Genomic DNA, 18732 nt, shown 5'->3' with positions numbered 1-18732 from the left:
TATTTTATATCAAATATGACTAAACTTCTTGATTTCTAAAGAAAATAGGAAAACATGACAAACTTTAATTAGGATTAAGTGGTTAACTTAGACTTCAGGGGGAAAGTGATATTTTCCCTGATACCACATTTTGAGAGATGGGTCTTACATGGAACACTTGGGATTAAAGTTTTGAATAATATGTATCACCTGGTGACATTTAAAAAATACAAATCCTAGACTTTCTTCCACCACTATTTCTCATCCCAAGAGATGCAACTTCGCAATGGAAGTTGATATTCTTGACTCAATGATAAAAATCAGTGTCCAGAAATAAGTACTGGTAAATTATCCCTAGATGATTCTGCCAACCAGTCAGTTTGGAAACAAGTGATATAGAGGGTACTTTAATAAGATAATTGAACACAACCTCAATGGTCTTTCGCAGAGCTTTAGAAGTAGAATTCATACAGTAGAATTCATACAGCTGTTTCTTACATATTTTTTGATAGAAACTGAAGGTGGAACAAAAATACATTCCCACCCCCAGAAAGCAAAGATGCAGTGGACTAAGGCACTGAGTCCAAGCACATCACCCTCTCATGATCTAATTTGATAATGCTGTAGAGCACTTGGACTATCTCATGCAAGATATCTTTTTTATCTCTTGTTAGGAACGTATTAGAATTCAGAGCAAAGGGCCTCCCCTGGTGGCGCAGCAGTTGAGCGCTGGACTGCGAGGCTGCCCACAGCCTCTGCAGCACCGGTTCATTCCCCGGCCACCGGCAAGGGTCCTACAAAAAAAAAAAGTTCAGAGCAAAAATCATACTTTCTAATATAGTTTTAAGAAAGCTGTGTTTTAGAAGTTAAACAGGCTTAATAACTTTAAGAAATAATCCATAATGAGTATTAGTGAGATTCACAGGAGACCCAATAATTTCACTTTAAATACAATACATAATATAGATTGTTTTATCCTAAAGATTTTTTTTTTCAAAAAAGATGATACCACACTGCTACTGAACCTATGAGTGAAGAGGTGATGGTAGGTTTCCTTGATGGTGTCATTAAGTATCTAGCTCTACTACGCAGCATAAATTTATGAAATGCACACTAGTGGGCATAGCAGGCAAAGGAACCCTGAATAGCTGAACAAATGACCTTGTTTTTTAAGGAATCATTTGTTATCAATTTAAGTGCTGTAAAATGTCTCTTGTAGACAATGATTTTTGTTTGTTACAGTTACATGTCCTTTTTTTAGTCCATAGCTAGAGCTACATATTTTGTGAAATTTGGTTCAAGATAATAAACCACATAGGCACATTTAATTGTCCTCTTATTTGAAAAGAAAAGGAGACAAGCTGTTGATACTTGTTTGCTTATTTAAAATTGGTTTTTTTTTTTTTTTTTTGGTCCTTTCCTGCCAGCTAATCTTCTAAAAGTTACACAGAATGTGTATTTTGCAGCTAGGCATTTTCGTCTGCGTTAGTTGGTTTTCACAGAATCAAAGATCAAAGGTCAGTGGATGAGCAAACAATATTTCTTTGTTTTAGACAGATTCTTCCTGAAGGTGAAAAGGTACTGTGATCAAAGAGTATGATGATAGGACACTGAACTAGCTTGTTTTTGTATTTTTTTTAATAATGTGTAATGCAAGAGCTACCCTGTACTGAGAATATCTAATCTTATTTTTCTGTTTTTCTAATCTTACTCTTACTTTGAGTATAATTTTAAATAATTGTTCTTTCATACAGTAGAAAAACAAAGCACAGCTAAGAAACAAAACAAAAACAAAAGAAAAAAATTATACAAAACCTGAACATAGACTTCTCTTATTATCAGAAAGTAGAGCATCCCTGAGAGCTTTCTCATCAGCTGAAATGGCGTAAAGCTAAGAAACAGTTAATGTTCTATAGAAAAATTTTTAAGCATTTGAAGACCAAAAAAAAAAAAAACCAAATTATACAAAATAATGACAAAGCCTAAAATAGCACTGACACAGAATAAAAGCAAGAATGGTGTGATAAATATGCAGCCTATATAAAATTAGTTACTGGGGAAGGAGCTTGTGAATAAAAAAATGACAGCATGTTGACACTAGTACTTTCACAAACATAAATGACATGGTTACCTTAACTGAAGGTGTTTTGACTAAGTAATACTGCTTTTTCTCCATTTAGGAAAGTAAGTCTAATCCAATCAACTTGAAACCTATAATTCTGAGTGAAATTGTCGATGCTCACAAACAAAAGGTTAAGGAAGTGACTATGAGAGAGAGTCTGGCACCTAAGGAGCACCTCAGACTCTATGACAAGTATGATTTTTTGGTCACCAGGAAAGCTGAGCAAGATGTTGATGCTTTCCTTGCAGAAAATCAGAGTTATGAGAAAATAATAAAAGAAATTTGCAAGTACCAAAAACTAATAGAGGAAATACAGTACACATCTATAAAGGTAAATGATTCATTTTGTGTGTCTGTTGTCTGTACTTAATAACGTTTTCTCGCTTTTATTGGATATGTTTTTAGAACATATAGTGAAAGAATTGGACCACTACTATTAACAGAAGAAATATTTATTGAACCTCTCACACAAGCTAAGCCATGGAAATATGGAGAAAGACAAAACAGATAGTTTTTGTGCTCATAGAAAGTCTAGTATGACAACCCTGACTTTTAAGTTCTTTATGAAATTTGACCACTCAGAATTCCAAAAAACTTATGCTTTTATTTTGGTGTTTGTAAACTCTTTGAAAAATATGATAGTTATACCAAAATATGATTACTTCTGTTTAATAGGAGACTGGTAATTTAAAATTTCTTCCTTTGGAGAAGAATATCCACAAATAACTAAACAAGGAAATAGATAGAAACATAAAATCAAGGACAAAGTGGAAGTAAAACAGTTTTCTTTATCAATAATCACTCTAAATGTAAACAGACTGAATTTACCAATTATGAGGCAGAGTGCGCCTAGTTGGATTAGAAAACAGAATCCAACTTTCTGCTGTTTCCAGGAAAAGCCTCTAAGCTCCAAAGAGAAAGTTAGGCTTAGAATAAAGTGTTGGAAAATAATCCTACAACCAAATGGGACCCAAAGGAGGGCAGGGACAGCCGTACTAATATAGGGTAAAAATAGATTTTTAGCTAAAAAAGGTAAAAAGAGATAGGGTTGAACACATATAATTTAGGAAACAATATATCAGGAAGATATAACCGTCATCAACAGATGTGCATCAATGAAGAAGCATCAAAATATATAAGGCAATTGTATCATATCTGAAAACAGACAATGAAAACACATTTTTCTCAAGTGTACTCAGGAGATTCTCTAAGACTAACCACATTGGGTTATAGACGAGTGAACGTATTCATGAATGTTGAAATCATACCAAATATCTTTAATTATCAAACTGGAAATCAACCACCAAAAGCAGGAAAAACCTCTAATATATGGGGACTGAATAATATACTACTGGATGACTAAATTTGGTTAATGAGTAAATCAAAGAGAAATCAGGACAATGAGGACACAACCTTCCAGAACTTAAGGGGCATAATGAAAGCAGTACAAAGAAGGAAGTATATAGCAATACGGGCCCACATCAAGAAAGAGTTCAAATCGCCTTATTTATCATCTGCAGGAACTAGAAAAATATGAACAACAAAGACAATTGAAGGAAGAAAATAGTAAAAATCAGAGTAGAATAAATGAAATGGAGATCAAGAAGATAAAGCATTAATGAAATCAAAAGTTGGTTATTTGAAAAAAACACTTAGCGAGGCTCACTAAGAAAAAAAGGAAGATAACTCAGATAAATAGGATCAGAAATGAAAGAAGTTACAACTATCTCAGAAATAAGATCTTAAGAGATTATTGTAACAATTTGTGTGCTAGCAAGTTGAATAACTTGAAGAAATAGGCAAATTCTTAGAAATATACAGTCATCTGGAAAAGAAATAGAAAACCTGAACAGACCAATTACAAGTAAGGAATTTGAAATAGTAATCAAAATTCTCCCCTCCCCCCAAAGTCCAGGACCAGATTGTTTAACTTGTAAGTTCTACTAAACCTTCAAAGATGAATTAATGCCAATCCATCTCAAACTCCTGCAAAAAAAAAAATTGAAAAAGGAATACTTCCAAACCTTTTATGAAGCCAGCATGACTCAAATAAAAAAACCAGACCAAGGCACCACAAAAAAAAAAATGAAAACTACAGGCCAGTCTCCCTAATGAACATAAATGCAAATATCCTTAGCAAAATCTTAGCAAACCAAATTCAACAATGCATTAAAGAAATCCTGAACCATGACCAAGTGGGACACTGGGACAGTTCAATATCTGAAATTCAATCAATATGATTCACCACATCAACAAAAGGAAAGACAGAAATATTACCATATCAATTGATGCAGAGAAAGTATTTGATAAGATTTAACATCTATTTATGATAAAAAATACTTTAAAAAGGGGGTGGGGGGTAGATGGACTATATACATCAATGTAATAAAGGCCCTGTATGACAGACCTTCAGCTAACGTTCTTTTGTTTTAATACAAATTTATTTTTTACATATTTTTACATCATTTTTTTTTACAATGTATGCTTTCTCATTTATAGTACCCATGAAATTCCCACCACTAATTCACCCGTGTACCATCACCATAGTCCCTTGTGCCCTTCCCACTTGTTTTGCTCCTCCGCTAACCTCAATGGTGAAAAACTGAAAACTTTTCCACTAAGATCTGGTATAAAACAAGGATGTCCACTTTTAAATATCACACTTAAATCCCACACTATTTAGCAATAGCTCAATTCTGCAAAGTTGTTATATCTATTACTGTCTTGAAATAGTATTGGTGTCCAAGATAATAAACTTTCCAAGAAGATTTACCCGAAGATATTTGTAAAATACAAATTAGTATTATAAACCCACCACCCATCCCCATCATATTAAAAAATTGTAACATCGCACATAAATATGAGAAAGGAAAAATTGTGGCGCTCATTTATTTTCATGTTAATTAAACTTAATAATATTGCAGGCTATTCGATTAGGAATGTTTGAAGTGCGCTGTGAGGAATTAATCAGAGCATTGGTGAAACGAGCAGATGTTATTTGTGGAAAACTTATAGCTAAAATGTTCAGAGACCATCAGGAAGTAAATACAAGGTATTTATGTAATACTGATTATGATTTTATTTTTTCCATGGAGGATAATACATAGAACTGAAGTAATGAGAGAGCAGTGTCTTATATAATCCAAAAGAACAGATAATGCCAAAAATTTTGAACTAGCTGTCTTTTATTGTATGATGAGTAGCATATATATATTTTTTCATGACAAATGTACCAATTGTCTGAATTAAGGTGGTATTAAAAGGTGTTTTCAGTAGCGCAAGTCAGATGGACGTTAACTAAAAATAGATTCAAATTTGACTAATACAAAATGGGTTGTTAAAATGGATTTTACAGTATTTGTTGTGGGGTCTAAAGTACCCTCAAATTTGGAACTTAGTTCCAGTTACAAGGCCATGGCAACATGTTTCAACCAAAAACTCATTTGCGTAATAACCTGGAGATTTTTATGAAAACTGACTCATGCTAAGTATGCTCTCAGAATGTTGATGTATAAAGCATAACAGTTATTTAAGACAAATATAATTAGATTTATAGTAACAGGTGTTAATGTTGCTTTGGGAACCTTATTTTTGGTGTAAGTTATATGGGAAAAACTCTGATTAATCAGAATTTTTGAAATTATAAGAAATAGGTAATTAAAAATATTTTTTTCAAACTATATAAACTCTGAAGAAAGCTATATTTGCCCTGTGTTAGGCAAAACACTAGGTACTTCAACTCTAAATGTGAAAAAAAGTTTGCAATGGAAATTAGAATGCAGAAGAAGAAATAGATATACAAAGCAGCAAATTACAGTGAAGTGCCATGAGTACTCTACTGAGCCACAGAAATAGAACACAGAAGAGGATGATTGATTTTCTTTTAGGGTAGAGCTTATTGGCAATAGGAAAATGAGTGAAGGTTGCATAGAAATGATATGTGAATTCATTTTGAAGGATGAGTAAGAGTGCCAGGTGAACAGTTTGGGTGACAGCCTTCCAGGTCAAGAAATAATGTGGAGAAGGGTGTGAGTTGTAAAGCCAGCATGGGGTGTTCCAAGAATGAGGAGTGGTTTGTGTTTCTTTCACAGACAGCATGAGGGGTATGACTGAAGAGAGAGGCACTTGTGTGAAAGAGACTAGTACTTGGGAACCAGAATCATATATTCAGCTTTAAGTATCTTTTCCTCTAAAAGTGCTGGAAGAATAGTGAAACTGACTTTTACTTGTAGCTTTTCATGCTGAGTGACTTATTTAATTTCATAGCTATTTTTTCTGACTCTTAACCGCCTACTGAACTCAGACCAGTTCAACTTTTTCCTTTTCCCCTAATTATGCCTCTCTCTGGACTCACTGGATGTACAGAAAACATATCAAGACAATTTTAGGGATCATTAGTTATGAATGCCCTCAACTTCTTGTCCCTACATGTCTTAACTCACACTATGAGCTCAAACCTGTTGCTTCACATCCTCTGGAGTTGACTCTTTGTGCCTCCTTAGTCACCCCTTTGTAGCTTATTTTCAATCTCTCCTTTGCTGTTGATTTTAACTGAAGTTTACAAACAGGTTGAAAACTCTCATCCACATTCCAATTCCCCACTTAAACCCAACATTTTTATGATGCTCCTCTCTCCTTCATCTTACAGCCGGTTTTCTCAAAGAAAATTCTGGGTTTTTTTTTGGACTTCCACAGTGACCACTACTCCTTTTTTTTAATAACACAGTAAATTCACTTTTTATATTGGCCACAACCAAATCAGTAGGAAATATTTGCATATTAAATAGAAATTTCTAAGCATACAGACTTATTCCAATCATTCCCTCCAAATAGAGTTAATCACTGTTTTCCTTTGTACTTCCTCCTTAATGCCATCTCAATTAAATCTCTAGTAGATGCTTTAAAACTCTAGGTTCAAATGATTGTTATTTTCCCTATCTTCCATACTAGATTGTAAACTGCTTAAGGACCATTATTACATCTTATCTATTTCTGTATCTGTGTCACTTAACATGGTACTTAGGAACATAATAGATGATCATCAAATGTGTATTGAATGAGTAAGCAAAGGACTGCAACTTTGCTTTTAATTCATTAGATGTCATATGGATAAGATTGCCTTACCTTATTTTTCATGTAGTGGAGCATTTATATAGGAATATAGCTGGGAATAAAATTTAATTATATAACTTGGTTTTGTTTCAGATTGTGTGAAGAATTTGAGAAGATAGCTGAAAAAGCTCTTAGTACTCCTCCAAATACAGCAGAACTAATGGAAATGAAGGTATTCTTTATAAGCTTTCATAGTTATGTGTGTAAATTCCTTTTTCCCCCTTCAGATTTTATAAATAAGTTATTGACAGGATACCATCAGATCACTCTAAACATGGAAACTGAGGCTTAACAGTAGATTCAATCATCTGCAGTTTGATGATTTAAACTGGGTGCCCTTGATTTATCAATGAAAGAATTATAGGCAATGCTGCTTGCTTTTTTCTTTTTAATTACAAAAGTAAAAAGTGAAACAATACAAGATTTTACAGAGTAAAAAGTGAAAGTTACTCTTTCTTCATAATTCATTTCTTTAGGGTAATAATTCTTTGTAGTTTGATGTGAATTCTGTTCACATAAAATTCGATATAACATATAATTATATGTTATATCATATAACACATATGTATATCTTATAATATCTGTATTTGTGTTACCAGAGAGATAGGTGAGGAGAAACAGAAATGGAGATTAAAGATTAAAATATCTTTAAAAGTGTTTAAGCAAAGGAGCATTTGCTTTATAGACAAGAAGATGGGTAGATATAAGATAGGGAAAGTGAACATTGTTACAAGTAATTGCTAGTTTCCTCATTTTTCAGTTGGAAAGTAGGCTTGCTTTGTCATTTATATTATTAAGACTAAATAGATATGTTTCAAAGATCTTTGCGAGGGCTTCATGTACTATATGTACATAACCACAGGTGCAGGGATGTGTGCCCATACATACACATACATATATACACCTGCACATTCACCCACTTACACAAACACAAAAAAGAGAGGCTTGCTTTTTCTAAAATAGAATCATTTTGCTGTTGCAAATTACTCACTTACAATATGCCTTTTTATTTCTTTTAATAGGTAAGTAGACTTATTTCTTTTCTAAATCAATAGCCAATTACTCCATTGCAATTTATTAAGAGAGCTGTCGTTTCAAAGCTGGTTTGATCATATCTTTTGCAACACTAGACTTCCACATGTACTTTCTGAACTCTCTTTTCTTCTCAATGTATAGTATAGTCTTTTGTATAGTATAGTCATCTTCTCTCTATTCTTGAATCAGAACAAGAACTGTTCAAATCACTACATTTATATAAGATTTTTTGGTCATCGACAAAATTAGTCTACATTTTTTCTTTTTTATGGTTATTTTTGCTACTCTTGAGTATTTGCTGTTTTGGAGACTTAGAATTATGTCAAATTTAGTTTTTAAAAATGACATTGCAGTCTTTATTGAAACTGAGTTGCTTCTATAGACACATTAGAGAAAAGATACAATATTGTGTCTTAACATATGTTTCTATATTTAGTCAGGACTTTTAAAATGTTATTTAATATCATATTATGATTTTCCTTATACAGATTTTGCACATTTGTTAAATTTGCCTATAGTTAATGTTTTTTTTTAAATCTAAGTGTTGAAGTTTGAAGTTTTACACTTGTTATAAGTTTGAAGTTTTACACTTGTTAATGTTACTAAGAATTGTCTCTCCCAATTAGACTATCAAGTAAGAGCAAAGCCAAGATCTGGGTTTTTTTTTTTTTTTTTTTTTGGTCATGCTGAGTTGTCAGTACCTAGCACAGTATCAAGTATATAGGAGGTACCTGCCACAAAATCCTATTCTGAAATGGTATCACTCAGACAGCATCTACTTTATGTCCTTCAGAAGCCCATAGCACTGTTTACTCTGCTTTTCCAGTGCTTTTCAATGTGTTGTTTAGTATCTTCTAGCTCCCCATCCCAGCTCCTCCCGCTTTTTTACTGGCAATGTTTAGGGATGGATGAGAAGTAAGCTGCTGCAGTCCCCTATCTTGAAACAAAAGACTATACTTTTAAACAAGTCTGTGCATATTTATGCAATGTATTTCCACAGGCTATTTTTTGACATGAGCTGTTCATTAAAATGCCATCTGTAACTTTTATTTTCCCTCAGGCTTATATTCAGAAAGTAGAGACAGTTGACATGATTGAACTGGAACAGAGATTGGTAGATTCTAAAAACTGCCTCGCCTTCCTCATTGATTGTGCCAAGTTTTCTCCAGCAGACATTAGGCTAAATAATAATGTTTTCCAGTGGTATGGAAGAATGGAAGAGATTTTTGAGGAGCACAGGAAAATCATTAAAGAGAAAACAGATCAATATCAAGAAGGTCTTAAGGTTGGCATCATAGATATTTTAAATTATTTTCATTTTCTGGAAATGTTTAACTTTCAACTTCGTATATAGCATTGTCAATGCCTCTATTTCACAGGTCATATATTTTAGCTTTCTCATACTGTAAATCTTAATAGAAAATAGTACCCTTCTGAGTTATTTTATTTTTATCATTTAACTTCCAAGCTCCCTTGGTGAAGTGTACTTTCACAACTCATAATCTCTCAAACTCCCTACGTACTGTGCCCAGAATCATCACTAATGTTCTATAACTCTAATCTTTTCTTATGTGAGTGTCCTACATAGAAGGTGGTTTGTAATTTCAACTGTACCTGTTCAGCCTTGTCTCCTACCTCACCCTATTTCTTGTTCTTGACTTTTCCGTAACCCAAACAACTTCCAACTGCCTCCTCTCCTACATCTCTTATGTCTTGCATATTCCCTGCTCCTTGAAAGCAGGGCTATTTTATTTCCACCTTTTCTCTAGTTATAGACCACTGCCTCGCACAGTGCCTGGAACTCAGAAATGCCCAAAGCATGCCACAGCTAGTGTCTGAATAAACAGCATAGTATTTTTCAATCACATTTTACAGATGAAGATGCTAGATTTTCAAAGGTGAAGAGGTTGTTCCAGATCAGAATGAGTTTGGAGAATAATCCATAGACTAAAAACAAAACAAAACAAAACCCCCTGTCATTTTAAACTGTAGTCTATATTTCTGTTTCATATTTAGATCTTTTGATTTAATCTTTTAATCTTTTGAAAACATCATGAATATTAGATATTAAATCCTTAATATACAATGCAATAGAATTATATAAAATTTATAGGTGACCCAGAATGACCTATACTTGTTGTGTAATATATACTATTCTACATACTACACATAATGTTGATGAATTTTTCCTCTCATTTTTCTCCCCCCACTGAGCTACAGTAATAAACTTGCCAGGAACTAAACAAAACAGGACAAAAATCTACCTAGATAAGCTATGAAATATAAAATTTATTTTTGAATAATCTACATTTAACTTTTGAATATTTTATTACAAACATTTTTTAGAGCCATTTAATTTTGAATGCCTTACCAATAACTACATTATAATAAGCTTTGCTCACTAAACAAAAACATACACTTGCTTTATATTGGAAGACTGTCTTTTCAGGTTTCTAAATCTGGATTTATTTACCTTGCACATGTCTTGTAAAGAGGTCCATGGGGCCAAATAATAACTGTGGGATATTTATTTTTAGCACTGCTAATCGAAGAACTATCTGAATATCAGAATAATAAAGATACTCAGTTTTTTCCAGTTTGTCAAAATGAGAGATATCTTTATAGTCCTTTAAAAAGTTCTCTTTTAGCACTATACTTGATTATTGTGACATTTTCCAATACTTATAAATCATTCATTAGCATAAATTCTCTAACATACTAAAGAATACCATTGTTTAACACATTCTTGCTTATTAGTTAGAACTTCTTATGGTGATAGTACAAGGTTAAACTTCCTCTAATATGTGAATTATAGGAATCCTACTTTATTCACTTTAAATCAAAACTCTTAAAAATTCTGCATACTTGTAGATCCCAGTCATTTTCTATATCATCCCTTTCTTTACATCTTACCAGTTATTTTGCCACTGGTAAGATGTAAAGAAATATTATTATTATTGCTTTAATAATATTATTATTACTATTATAGTAATAGTATATTAATATATTAATAGTATATTAATACTATTATTACTATTATTACCCTTACAAATACTTAAAATTTCTCAATGCCTAGGGGTTTCAACTTTTAAAATAGTAACAACAAAGATTGTTTTTATTAGTTGCGGTGTGACCGGTTTATGGAGGAATTGGAGAGTTATGCTAAACAGTCAGAAGAATTTCATTCTTTTGGAGATCTTCAGGATGTACATCGATACCTGAAAAAGGCGCAAACACTGAATGCAAAGTTGGATTTGGCTGCAGAAAAGGTATAAAAAATTCTTATAAAAGGATGAATTAATTCAAAAGAAGGAATTCTTTGGAAAAAATAATGTATTGTGTATTTACTTTTAAGAAATAGAGTAAAATATAACTGTTAAACTACATTTGATTAGAGAACAGCATAAATGACACAAACAGATTTTATATACATGCTTCAAGGAGGAGCAGTATGACTGCTTTCTATCATAATGATAACAGTTCAGTGGCCATCTTTTATTTGAAAGAAAGTTATATCTGCCTTGGCTTCTTTATTTTGATTTTGCATCACTTAATCATTTGCATCATGTATTGCATCTCATTACTGTTCAGTGTCCCCTCTTCATTGAAGCCAGCTTACATTTCATGGCTGTTTTAAAATTAGGTCCCTTTACTCCTCCCATCAAAACTACTTTCTTCCCAGTATTTCTATTTCAGAAATCATCTTGTTTATTAAAAGAAACTGGAGGAGGAAAAGTCATACTATTTATCACATGTTTGAAATTACTGTGTTTTTTATAAAAAGGGGAACTATGAAAATAGACCATTTTATAATGTGCAACCCTTTTTTTTACACTGACAGATTTTAATATCAGGTAATTAAATAGTTTGTAATAATCACAAATAAGTAACACACAAGGGAAATAAACAGTTTTTTTTTTTAAAACTGATGACAACTTTTTTCACATTTTTCTATTCTATAGGTTTTCCCTTTAAACAACTCACATCCTTACATATTTTACTACCACACTAGAGGGAATTAATTAATCCTTCGTTTGCTGCTTTTTATCCTACTTATCTTTAGGAGTCTGATTTGGTTGCATTTCTCTACAGGAGCATCTGTGACTATACTATTTTTAGCAAGCTCTCATGCCTCTGAGTGAGAGAATTTTTGTATACTATTAATATTAAGACATTTCTTCTATTGCTTATTATTGAACAAATTCTATTTAACTTTCCACATAAGTATTGTTTGTCTCTTCATCTGGATGTTGTAGATGGTATTTTTAGCTACAATATTTTCTTTTAATTTTTTATGGTTCCTAAACAATGCTGTGTAGATTAAATGAAAATTAAAATGGCTAATTTAATACCTGTACTTACAGATTGAGCAGTTTAATGCTGAAGAGGAAGCTTTTGGTTGGCTGCCATCAATATATCCTCAACGTAAAAAAGTCCAAGATAACTTGAACCCTTATCTCCGTCTCTATGAAACTGCTGTTGAATTTAGTGGCAAATACAGAGCATGGACAGAAGGACCGTACCACAAGGTGAATCCAGATCAAGTGGAAACAGACACTGGAAATTACTGGAGAGGACTGTATAAGCTGGAGAAAACCTTCCATGATTCTCCAAATGCCTTGTCAATGACAAGGAAAGTAAAGGCAAAGGTGGAAGAGTTCAAGCACCACATTCCTCTCATTCAAGTGCTCTGTAATCCTGGTTTGCGCCCCAGGCACTGGGAGGCCATGTCCAGCATTGTTGGTTTCCCCCTGCAGCCTACAGATGACACCACTGTCTTCTCTTTTTTAGACATGGATCTGGAACCATATTTAGATAGACTTGAAGGTATAGGTGAATCTGCTAGCAAAGAATATTCTCTTGAAAAGGCCCTGGAGAAGATGATTAATGAGTGGACTGCAATGGAATTTGTCATTCTGTCCTATAGAGAATCTGGGACATATATTTTGTCATCAGTTGATGAAATCCAGATGCTGTTGGATGACCACATTATTAAGACACAAACTATGCGAGGATCTCCATTCATTAAACCTTATGAAAAACAAATGAGGTAAAGAAATATTTATATGAAAATGCTTGTTACCAAAATCATCACTTCTATGTAATATACAGTTTTTAAAAAACTGATTCTGCATTTCACATTTAGTATTTTAAATAGTTCATTGTAAGAGTTAGTAACTTTCATTGCTTTTGGATGAGTTCCCATCCTTTTGCTTTCATCTGCATTCATAACAAAGGTTTGGACAATAAGACTCCAGATACAGATAAACCCTGCTTTTCAAAATTTGCATTATGCCACTTCACTTTTACAAAAGACATGCTTTAGTGCCTGTTTTGGAATACTAAACAAAATTTAAAGAGAATTTTCACTTTTGTAACAAAAGGCAAAAAGCAAAAACAGCATTTATACTTTGTTTTGCTAAGAGCTGTTATAGAGGCAGGATGGACGCCAAGTAACAGAGGTGGATCACTAAGCTCCTTTTCCTCAAACTACGTCATACACTCTGTGTATTGATCACATCAATCTTGCTTTTACTAAATGATAGTGTTACTTTAGGTTTGAAGTGTTTGGTATATTTTAATATGTTAGGTTTTGGATCTACAAAGCCTCAACATTTTCGACATTAATAGTAATTGCTTCACTTTACACCATTTTGGCTTACTAAAGGATGCATAAACATACTCTACTTTCAGGCAGTAGAGGAAGCCCATATTCATTTTTATTGCCTACACATTAATTGTATAGATTTGACTTTTGAAAATAATTTTGATTCTTCAAACATAGTCTATAGAATTTTTAAACTATAAGCTGAATATAATGTAATTTTCCAAATACACTAATTAGTTTTTGATGATCACTGAAAGTCTATTATAATTTCACTCATATGCATGAAGGATGACTATATAAATATAAAAGAATGAAATGGTGATTCTAGTCTGATATAACTGGTTATAGTAAGCCCTTATCTTCTGTCAGGTTCTTCAGTTTTCAAATTTCTATTAAGTTTATATTTTACCTTTAAAAAGAATAAACGCACATTTCTGTGTGAATTTGATGGCAAGGCAAAGCTCACTGTTTGGCAGTATCTGCCTTTCATTATTGCCATACCTTTGTAAACATGAACCTGCTCTGGCATTAACTCTATCTCTGTCTGGCTTCTCTGCTTCCTGCCCAGTTTTCTCCAGTGTGCTTATGGAGTGATTTTTTTTTTTTTGCACGAAGAATTAGCGTGTATGTCAGAGGTGTGGGGGGGTGAAAGGAGTCACCAGAGACAGAGTGGAGAGCAGAACAGATGGATTAACTGAAATACACCACTGAGGGGAGCAGTGGACATGATGATAGAGAGGTCTGCTGTGCCATATGTAGGTTAACTCCTTTTCTGGGGATCGAACTCAGAACATAGTGGTGATCATACTAAGCATTAACCTCCTTAAACAGGGAGGCTCTGTTTGTAATTTTTTTTTAATTTTTCTTTTTTTTTAAGATTTATTTATACAAGAACCGGGGTACAGGCCAGATGTGCGGGAGGGTGAGAGGATTCACCAGAGACAGAGCGGGATGCAGAACAAGCAGACTGATGAAATACACTGCTGAGAGGAGCAGCAAGTGAGACAGGAGAGGTCTGCTCACCATGTGGGTTGCTTTGAGGCCGGCTGGGATCGAACTGGCACTGCAGAGGCTGTGGACAGCTTCACAGCACTGCACTCAACCACCTGTGCCACCAGGGAGGCCCTCTGTTTGTAATTTTTAAAACAACTTTGAAAGTAGTATGTGTAGATTCTATTTTTAGTGACTATACATGGCATGATTAGCTAATGAGAAATTTTTTGCATCAATCAAGGATTAGACAGAGAAGAAAGGAAGAGAAACAGAAAACCAGAGGCATTCATTTCTTCTTATGAAAAAAGGTTAAGATAATTCACTGATAAACATGAAGAATTTTAGAAAGACATTTGAAAATGCCTGGTGACTTTTAGAACTCCTAATTAAATTTCTGGGTTTTAACTATCTACTCATACAAGTCACCACTTACAAATGATTCATAATTTGTTAATATATACATGAAGCTATCCTGTGTCTAAATTCTTTTACCATTGACCAATCATTTTTCTTGATGGCTATCTCTACAACATCATGGTTATAATTGTCTGATTTCTAATCTTGGTGCTATCATTTATTAACTGGGTGAACTTGAACCTGGTACTTTCCTCTATAAATCTTAGTCTTCCCATTGGTAAATAGATATTATAATAAACCCTGTTTCATTTAGGCTATTAGGAGACAGAGCAAATACATAAGACTCTCGATCTATGCTTGTAAAATTGTTTATGGTGTAATTATAATTATTCCTGAGGAAATTAGGTCTTATTTTTATTTTCCATATTTAGAAATGAACTGATAACTTATTATAAATTCACATATATTTCCACCTCATGAATGCTACAGTAATATATGTAGAATTATATAAAATTTTCTTTAAATGCTGTTTTTATCTTATGAATAGAAATATTTTAGTCTATAAATAAAATCATTATGGGCCCAATCTGAATTAATGAAGAATGCTAAAAGAAGTGAGTCCTGGATGAAACTATCTTCCCTAAGAAGTTGAGAGTGCCCTTCCTGGAGAATACAATCATTATTTCCAAAATTTCATTTTTCAATTTCTATTCTCTATCCTTGGAGTTGATTGCAGAAAAGTTTAGTTATGATATGTGCAGAAACAAGCACATTTGTTGATAGGTATATCTTCACATGAATATGTGTGAAAATTAAAGTTGATACAATTTTAAAACATTTTGTAGAATAAATCTAGTGACTTATCTTTGAGTAATGGTAGGTGAATGGGAATTGGAATAACAACATTGTATGCAAGATTGACAGTCTTGACAGGGTTTTGAGTTTTTACTTCTGAAACATTGCCTGGTTTGCTGTTAATAAGAACCACTATTTTTGCTTCTCAGAGAATGGGAGGGCAAGCTCCTGCTTCTTCAAGAGATTCTGGATGAATGGCTCAAGGTCCAAGCCACATGGCTGTATTTGGAACCCATTTTCAGTTCCCCGGACATTATGTCTCAAATGCCTGAGGAAGGTAGACGATTTACAACTGTGGATAAAACATGGAGAGATGTAATGAAAAGTGTCATACAAGTAGGTAAAAATCTTCCAAAGTGTGATTATTTGTGGAAGTGACATGATGTTTATTTTCAAAACAATCCAAATGCACACCTTTTTCACACCTACATTCCTTTTGCAAGTATTATTTTAGAATCCCAAGAAGAAGAAACATCAAAAACAAAATAGGTAATTTGCTTGGTTTCTCCTTGAGGTCCAAGTTGAATTTGCTTTACTGAATGGCACTTGGTTCTGTTAGTGGTTCCCAGCAGATGCTGTAGTGATGGGACACTGCCCAGGGTGTGCACTGTCCCCAACTTTTCTATGGTCCCTTTGTTACAAGCTGCAGGGGAAGCATGTCAACACACCAGCCACTCATTTAAAAAGTTTCTTTGTGAGGACCTAAAAAAAATGACTTGCAAAGATAAATAGATCCAAAGAGCCCAGAAAATACAAATAAAATGTAATCAATCAATAAGTATACAAATACTGCAGAGAAATTACAATTGAAGGAGGGAATTTCAGTAACTAAAAAAAATGTGATTTTTGTTCAGTTCAAAATATGTTTATTGTCTACAAAGTATGGTTTATGTGTCATTGGAAATTAAAATTAAAAGGAATTTCAGTTATTATTAAATGAATATATGTAACTCCTAGTATTTTGATCAAATACAGATTGGTAAGACAGGAAAAGGATTAGCTTAAATTTTTCTTACTATAAAATAGAAATATACATATTTTTGTTAACTAAATTACAAAAGTTGTTACTATAATCCTAAGTACTGATAAAATTGTACCAGTACTATCTATATAATTTAATAGGAAAATAGAAAGAAGGACATGGGTTTAGTTACTTAACAAATTTACTTCACTTTATGTAATAACACTTAAAAACAGATATGTATAAGCCAAACTTTAATAAAATTAATCTTACTGGAACCCAGCAGAAGGCTCACCAAGGAGACAGAGGTAAGCTGGGAGGCTTGCCCATGCCGGGCGCCTTCTAGCCTGCAGTTCCAGCCCAGAGAGGCGCAGCACCCACCCTGGGGCAGACCGGGCATGCAGGGGAGCGCGTTCCCGCATCGCCATTTTGCAGCAGGGACCTTTCTTTGCTGGAGACTTGTGAATCCAGCAGAAGTTCCCCAGAGGAGCCAGTGGTGAGCTGGGAAGGTCGCCCAAGATGCCGGCCAGTACCAGCAACACAGTGTCACAAGGAATATGGCAAATTAGAAAACAGGCAGTAGGGAGTAGAAAAACCACATGCAACCCAGCAACTCCTCAGCAAAAAAGCACACCGCAAAAAGAAAACCATCTACCAGATTGCAACGACAGTAACTTGGAAGAACTTCTGAGCCTTCCAGATAGAGAATATAAAATTGCTGTGATTAAAAAACTGACAGAAGTCATAAAGGAAAACAATGATAAGGGGAAAATAATTAATGACCAGAAGAATGAAATTGAGTCCCTAAAGAGGGAAGTAAAAGAAATGCAGGAGATCAAAGAATTAATGGAGATGCTAAAGAACTCTGGGAAAAGCAATGAAAGCAGAATAGATGAAATGGAAGAACGAATAAGTACTCTTGAAGACACAGAAATAAAAAGAACTAAAACAGAAGAGGAAGGAGAAGTACGAAGGAAAAAGACCGAAGAAAGACTTCGGGAACTATCTGACTCCATGAGGAAAGGAAATATAAGAGTTATAGGAATCCCAGAAGGAGAGGAGAGAGATGTAGGAACAGAGAAAATATTCATGGATATAATTGAAGAGAACTTCCCAAACGCGAAGAAGGAGCTGAAAATTGATATACAAGAAGCAAGAAGAACATCAAACTTCCATGACGAAAGGAAAAATACAGCAAGACACATAATAGTAAAGCTCCCAAGAATCCAAGACAAGGAAAAAATAATGAAACTAACAAGAGGGAAGAAACAGATAACATTCAAAGGGAAACCAATCAGACTGACATCAGACTTCTCTGAAGAAACACTATGGGCAAGGAGAGAGTGGAGGGACATAGTCAACAGACTCCAAGAAAACAGATGCCAACCAAGAATACTCTATCCCGCAAAGCTCTCCTTCCTCTTTGAAGAAAGAATAAGGACCTTCACAGACAAACAGAAACTCTGGAATTTTATTACAACTAAACCCCCACTCCAAAAAATACTACAAGGAGTCCTAAAGCCAGAACCTCAGAGGGATGAATAACAACAAAAGAAGGCCAAAGAAAGTTATTAAAAGAATAAATAAATAAAATCAAAGGAAAGACAAACACAATGGCAAATACAGATGCTAACATATCAATACTAACTCTAAATGTAAATGGACTAAACTCTTCAATAAAAGACACAGAGTTGCAGGCTGGATTAAGAA

At 33.7% G+C, this 18732-nt stretch overlaps 1 protein-coding gene across 1 annotated transcript in view; it reads left to right on the top strand.

Moving 5' to 3' along the window:
• DNAH7 (dynein axonemal heavy chain 7) overlaps nucleotides 1–18732 on the top strand; it is a gene marked incomplete at both ends in the record, with an annotated part of 235690 nt that overhangs the window by 48035 nt on the left and 168923 nt on the right. Inside the window, 7 exons of the mRNA XM_084248143.1 lie at nucleotides 2160–2432; nucleotides 5026–5153; nucleotides 7307–7385; nucleotides 9309–9533; nucleotides 11371–11517; nucleotides 12613–13298; nucleotides 16211–16397. Of these exons, the coding sequence (XP_084104269.1) occupies nucleotides 2160–2432; nucleotides 5026–5153; nucleotides 7307–7385; nucleotides 9309–9533; nucleotides 11371–11517; nucleotides 12613–13298; nucleotides 16211–16397 (1725 nt within the window). The remainder of the gene's footprint in view (nucleotides 1–2159; nucleotides 2433–5025; nucleotides 5154–7306; nucleotides 7386–9308; nucleotides 9534–11370; nucleotides 11518–12612; nucleotides 13299–16210; nucleotides 16398–18732) is intronic.

This window comes from Talpa europaea, assembly GCF_964194135.1.
Source record: "Talpa europaea genome assembly, chromosome: 1".
NCBI classification, from domain to species: Eukaryota; Metazoa; Chordata; class Mammalia; order Eulipotyphla; family Talpidae; genus Talpa; species Talpa europaea.
The sequence above is the reverse complement of the archived record's forward strand: the minus strand, read 5'-3'. Positions and strand labels throughout refer to the sequence as shown.